This window comes from Triticum dicoccoides, chromosome 3A (genome assembly GCF_002162155.2).
Source record: "Triticum dicoccoides isolate Atlit2015 ecotype Zavitan chromosome 3A, WEW_v2.0, whole genome shotgun sequence".
Lineage (NCBI taxonomy): Eukaryota > Viridiplantae > Streptophyta > Magnoliopsida > Poales > Poaceae > Triticum > Triticum dicoccoides.
The window spans coordinates 73,593,814-73,600,329 of NC_041384.1; the positions used below are offsets into that span (position 1 = coordinate 73,593,814).

The 6,516-nt window shown below is 48.0% G+C and overlaps 1 protein-coding gene across 3 annotated transcripts; it reads right to left on the bottom strand.

The window, feature by feature from the left end:
- Nucleotides 1–216: 216 nt before the first annotated feature.
- On the bottom strand, nt 217–4,444 carry LOC119267232 (zinc finger CCCH domain-containing protein 17-like). 3 transcript variants are annotated; one of them, XR_005132336.1, is made up of 8 exons: nt 3,925–4,444; nt 3,545–3,640; nt 2,829–2,918; nt 2,479–2,727; nt 2,216–2,395; nt 807–1,553; nt 627–727; nt 502–540 (listed from the first exon to the last, which is right to left on the bottom strand). XR_005132336.1 is itself a non-coding variant. In XM_037548592.1 (7 exons), the coding sequence occupies exons 1-7, from the start codon at nt 4,312–4,314 to the stop codon at nt 366–368; spliced, it is 1,281 nt and encodes a 426-aa protein (XP_037404489.1). In that variant the 5' UTR covers nt 4,315–4,441; the 3' UTR covers nt 217–365. The 3 variants fall into 3 exon arrangements, 1 of the variants encoding a protein (XP_037404489.1); XR_005132335.1 differs by having other exon boundaries at nt 807–1,644; XM_037548592.1 differs by lacking the exon at nt 807–1,553 and having other exon boundaries at nt 217–540; nt 3,925–4,441.
- Nucleotides 4,445–6,516: the final 2,072 nt, after the last annotated feature.

Genomic DNA, 6,516 nt, shown 5'->3' on the forward strand with positions numbered 1-6,516 from the left:
ACGAACTAGAATTGTTAGGCAGCGATGCTTCAGGGCGAGCATGGTTCAGGCCTCTTTGTAAAGCAGTGTAGATGCTTGCCATACCGTTGTTTTCTGGTACGTAAATGGAGCAATCGCTTGTTTGGACGCCACACCATGCTACCATATATAGCTTGACTTCATGGGTGGCACGCAACTCAAGCGGGCCGGAGTAGTTTATGGCGCGGCGTTGGGAAATGGACCGATGGATTACTCCTCGTCAGGCTTTGGGAAATGACGACTTGTTATTTTACTTGGATGGCATAATAATTTACAGACATCACAGCGGTGGAGCTAGCTCAGCTCAGCGCATGCATGAGCATGATGCCATGATCGACTATGCATGTCTAGCTGACGTTTATGGCAGCGCCGGTGCTGGGGGACTCCTCGTCCTGGGGCGCCCACGTCCACACCTTCAGCTCGCCCGCGCCATCTCCAGTCAAGAGAAGCCTCGATGGCCCCTGGGCGAGTTCGATGGTCTTCACTTCTGTTTTGGAGGAGAGCGTGCCAATATCCTCGAACCTGAAAGACGGGAACCAGTAATAATTGTAGGTTACTGGTAAGGAGGAAGCAGAGACAACTGACAGCGTGCTCTGAATGGCACTCACGATGGCAGGCCCAACATGCGGACGCAGTTGCTCTTGTGGAGGGAGCAGAGCAGAACCGGCGTCTTTCCCGGACGATGCATGCCAAAGAGGGTGCGTACTCCCTGCAACACAGGGTGGATGCAGGTTTTTAGCAACACACACAAAAGGGCAAACTGTTGGGAAGGAAGTTGAGAAACAAACCATTGCCCAAGAACCAGAGCAAAGCAGAAAGTCTATCAAGGGCACTAGCATCATGCGATACATCTCAACAGAGCTTACAAACGTACACTGAGAAACATGCTTCCAGGAAGGGAAATATTGAGAAAGCCAACAACCGGACAATATATAAAAATATCAACAGCGATATTCAGGCTTTCGAAGAATGAATTGCTCTGATGCTGCCTCTAGTAACTGTTGTATGAAGGTTCCTAACCATTCTGACGTTGCCGATGCACTTTTATTTGATACTCCCATACTAACTCTTCAGTCAGGGAAACAGATTAGCTCAGCAGACTGATGACGTTGCTGATACATGTCTATTTGATACTCCCATCGTAACTCTTCAGGGAAACAGATGAGCTCAGCAGACTGATAGCAGCCATCTAAAGTTCCCAAGAAAGAGAGCTTCTATTAGGCTCAAACCCTTTATCTCCTGCTCGATAGCACAAGATAAATTCCCAGCATACTAGGAAGAACACCTACTACGTGTCAGGCATGTAACAAAGGCCATACTGTGCGAACTATAATGCTTGACCGAATGCAGATGGAGTCACAACTTCCAGAAATGGAGACCTTCATGCACCGACAGCAATAACACCAGAAGATTGATCCAGCGATAATAACTATGAGAAAAATCTTCCATTTGATTAAAACTGCGACTACAGTGGAATTGTGGGATCACTTGAGAACAGATAGAAGCTGCTTAATCCAGTAACACATATCAAGTAGCTGCAAAGATCTTCCACTGGATTTTAGACAAGTAATTGTGACTAGGTTGAATTGTGGGATCAGTGAGAACAGATAGAAGCTGCTCAATCCACTAGCACATATCAAGCAAAAAATTAAATGAAATAAAGAAAAACAAAAGTACGACAACATAGTTATATGTAGCAAGTGCAATTCAGTAACAGTCTTACTAAGTCTCAGTCGATGCTATATCCATGAGATACTACATTAAGATCCGTGCAAATTTTGCTTTTCAGTTTTTTCTTTTTCTCTCTTTCATGTTATGTCACTTAACTGAGACTTGATTATATCTCAATCGACTGAGACCTAGCTACACCCATTATTTTACACATAATCGTGCATATTCTCTGGCTAAAGATTAGCCAACTCATTCACCACGAAATATTTACCTAGCGTACTACTAAAATTAGCCTTAATATCATTTCTGTTACTGCACATGAAGAAATACATTAGCCATAAATATTCAACACATACAGTTTACACTGTTCAATCAGACTAGTTAAGGACAAGGACAATATCATACTACCACTGATAAAGACACAAAGTTGCAGCTAATATAAGCTTCCATGTTCGAATTTTCAATGAAGTTTTCAGAAAATAACGCTGATGGAAATATCCATGTAAATTAAGTCTGCAGAACTTACATGCTCCTCGGAATGGGTATGCATGAGTTGAAGGTTTCCAGATTCTGAAGCAGCCCAGACATTTACAGTCTTGTCCAGAGAGCAAGATAGTAACTTCTGATCCCAACAAAGCACAGAAGTAACAGCAGCTTTATGCTCAGAGAGTGTTTGGACACACTGAAGATTTTTAAGGTCCCATACCTGATAAATACAAAGAATATATCAGACACAAACATAATGTTTAGTAGCCAACAGAAATCAGCAGGTCTACAGCATTTCCGTACTCTGATTGTCTTGTCAAGTGAGCCAGAGTAAAGCCTTGTTGCGGAGACAGCAAGTGAAATCACATGACGGTCATGGCCAGCGAGGATTGACACCGGTTCCGAGTTGATCTCCTTAGCAGGAAATTTCCAAGCCATGATGCGTCCGTCCGCCGTGCCAGCAAACAGCATCTCATCCTTGATAGTCATGGAACAAACAAGCCCAGAAGGTCCCTGAAGACTTAGCTTCATCCCTGTCTGTGTGTTCCATGCCTAGAAGCCATCGGAACAACGAAGAACAATAGTTGAATACCCGATAGCGCTTCAATATATAGCATAAAATTGACTTGCACTCATAGTAAAATTGAGAATACCTCCACGGATTTTGGGATTCCAATAAATACCCACTTGTCATGTGTGATCATACAGCCAATCTTCCCTCCCATCTTGATGACATCAAGGCACTATTGCAGAAACATTAAGAATAGAAAGGGCAACATAGTAGATTAGAAACTCTCTCTTTTTTTTCTCTACTACACAGCAATCTTTTAAGTTTCTCCTTTTTCTTGAAGAACCTTCTCTTCTTAAAGCTCATCTCTCTTTTCATTTCTTTTTTTTTACTCTTTTTCTTTCTTGCTATTAAACACATGGCCATCTGGAAATGGGAGTACAACTTTAACCCCGGAGAGCTTTGCTTGTCAGTCAACCAGCCTGATCACCTCCTGAGACTGATCCGGTGGACACTGATTACCACAAACAGGCAAAAAGCCTCCAAGGCAAATCAATCTGACATGTTGTCAACCCCAGGCGTGCCAAATGACAACCTGATCTGAATCAACTGGTACATCAGACGCACTGAGGAATGAGAGGAGCTCCCCAGTTGATCAAGCAGTCAGCACACATCAACCATCATAGGCGATGCACTATTTGGCACATCGACCACCTCAAACAACCAGAGTTACTCCCCAATTGATCAGGCAGCAGAAAGCAACCACCAGAGGCAATGCAGGAACCATCGCAGACACGACCCCAAAGGTGAACTGAGCATAAAAAGTCTGAGGGGAATCCCAAGAGCGGATAGCCCAGCTACCTTGCCAGAGTTGCCATCCCATACGCGAACAGAGCCATCGGCACTGCCAGAGTAGAGCTTGTCGGACCCCATCGGCATAGAGATTCCAGTAATAGCCTGCAGCATCCGATAAAAACCGTAAGAGCCCATAGCATTACACAATTACTCGCAGCAAAGCAGATTCTTAACAGTTATACAAAGTAACAACGGGCTTGCTAATTATACAAACAATTACTTATTATTTGCAATTACAAAGTAACAACGGGGTTGCTAATTATCCAAGCAATTACAAAGTAGATACGGGTTTGCTAATTTGACGCACAAGTATCTGAGTATCCAATCGGAATAGCGCAGCGTTACGATACTCGATTTCGAAGTGGGGCAGGGAAACAGTCACGCACCTCCTCGTGTCCAGCGAGGGCGCAGAGGAAAGCGAAACCGCCGCAGCCACGGCTCTCCTCGACGCGCGGCTCCTGGATCGGCTCTGGATTCGTCCCCGCCGGCTTGGGATCAGTCTTCGGGTCCGACTTCTTCAGGTCTCCAAGCCGCCGTCGTGCAGGTGTAGGGGCTGCGGCGCCGCGACTCGATCCGCGGGATTCAGCCCTCCGCGCGGGCCCGAGGAGTCTCTCCGTCGCGGGTTCGAGGCGGAGGGGCGGGCGGGAGGCCTTGGCGCAGCCGCTTCCGGCGCCGGTCCTGCGGGGTTCGGAGGGGCGGGCGTAAGGGCCCCACCGTGCGGGCGCGGGAGCGGGACCGGGGCCGAGGCGCGCGGAGAGAGAGGATGAGATCGGCATGGCGGGGTCCCGTCTCGCGGAGGCGCGTCGACGCCGGGGGACGAGGCGGCGCTAGGTATCGGTGGTGCGGGGAGGCTGTGATCGCGTCTGCGTGGCGTGGCGTGGCCGGAAAGGAGCGAGAAGTGGCACCGAGGCGGTTGCGAACTTTTTGTTTTTCCATGAGGAGGCGGTTGCGAGCAGACAGGGCACAACACGGCCCACGACAGAACTTTGTATATGGATCGTGTGCCTGCCCCCGCGTACCTCTCTCCCAGGCCCAGGCACTACTGGTTTTTTTAGGGTATAACCAAGTTTTATTGCTTATCGTCCACTCGAAGTGGTATTACAAAAGGATTATGGAGTTGGATCATCCACATGTGCCTCCCCTGACCAAAAGAATTGAAAAACTTGGCTAACCTATCGGCATCGCTGTTCGCAGCTCGGCCTTCAAAGGTAAAACTACAATTAAACATTTGAGCCCTATTCTTAATCTCAGCAATGATCTTGTCGTAGGTACCGTTTGTCCCCTTCTAAATGCCATTCACAATTTGCTTCGAGTCCGAAGCTACCACGAAGCTTTGTATCATCAACTCCTCGGCTAATGAGAGGGCTTCACGACAAGCAATGGCTTCCATTGTTGCATCATCACTGACTCCATGTATCACTAAGAACCTTCCATGAAGTTGCCATCTTCATCCCTGCAAATGGTTGCTGCAGCTCCCTTATCTTGATTTTTAGCGATACTGGCATCCACATGGATTTTCATGAATCCTGCTGATGGAGGCACTACAGGTAAACGTGTCGGCTCACCGACACATTTGGCCCACGTGGCAGGGTTCTTTTTAGACCTTATAGGCTTTTTGGGCCATTTTTAATGGGGGACGCTACGCGTCGATCGGCGGATAATTAGAAAATATCCGCCACCCCCTCTCTAAAAAATATCCGCCGCCTCGCTGACCATCGGATGAGCACACTTTGCAACAAGACTAGTGTTGCAGAAGGCCTTTGGTACTTGTTGCAATCACCTCGAAGCGTTTATTTTTCTTCTGAAAAATCTTCGCAGCAAAGGTAATGTTGCAAAAAAAATTGCAACAGACAATGTGTTGCAGAAAACGTTATTGATCTTTTTCTACCGTATTTTTGCAACAGAACCTGTGTTACCAAAAAAACCTTTTGCAACATAGAACGTGTTGCAGAAAACATTCCAGTGGTGGTTGCGTGCAGCTCATCGGAGAAGCTCGTCGGCGTGCTTGCCAGCACGAAGTGTTGATGGCGGCAGTCGAAGCAACACGGGGAGGCGACAACTCGACGGGAGAGCTCGATCTCTTTGGTTGCACGCCTTGCAACATGGTGCAGCTCGCCTGGCATGCTAGTCGATGGCGAGCACAAGTGGCGGTATTCAGAGCAACGCAGCGAGGTGGCGACTCGACGGGAGCTCAGGGTAGTCGGAGCAACGCAGGAAGGCGGTGACTCGACAACAGCTCGGGGCAGTCGGAGCAACGTGGGGAGGCGGAACTCGACGGGATCTTGGGAGGAGCACGAGAATTGACTTCTCTCAAGATCCAGATCCTGCAATAAAGACGTTGTTGTGATGAGAGAGATTGCAACAACATGCTAGTTGCAAAAACTAGTGGTGGTAGCCATGGGGCACGTGGCATGCAAAGAAGTCGGCGGACGCAGGGCTATGATCCACGAGGTGATTTATAGTATTTCCCATTTTAATTAAAAAAAGGAGCCGTGCAAATAAGCGCTACCATTCGTCCAAACATCTCCCCTACGAGAACTAAAACCCTATCTATCTACTAGCTAGAGACGAGCGAACCAACCTGTGGTTGGATGGTTAGAGGGACATTGGTATCCTCAGCCCATCAGGGTTCAAGTCCTGGTGCTCGCATTATTCCTAGATTTATTTCATAAGTTCCGACGATGTGCTTTCAGTGGGAGGAGACATTCCCGTCGACGACGAGGTGCCTATGGTGACTTCGTAAATCTCAAAATGTTATGTCGGCTCAGTCTCCCGGAGGTGCTCATAAGGGTAGGGTGTGCGTGCGTGCGTTCATAGGGGTGAGTGTATGCGTGTATGTATGAGCGTTTGCGTCTGTACTGTGTTAAAAAATACTAGCTAGAGACGAGGCACAAGAAATCCCCCCCCCCCGCCCCCCGGCCACCGAGTGCCTGAGCGGCAGACGAAGGGGAGACGAATCCACAGGCTTGCCGACGGAG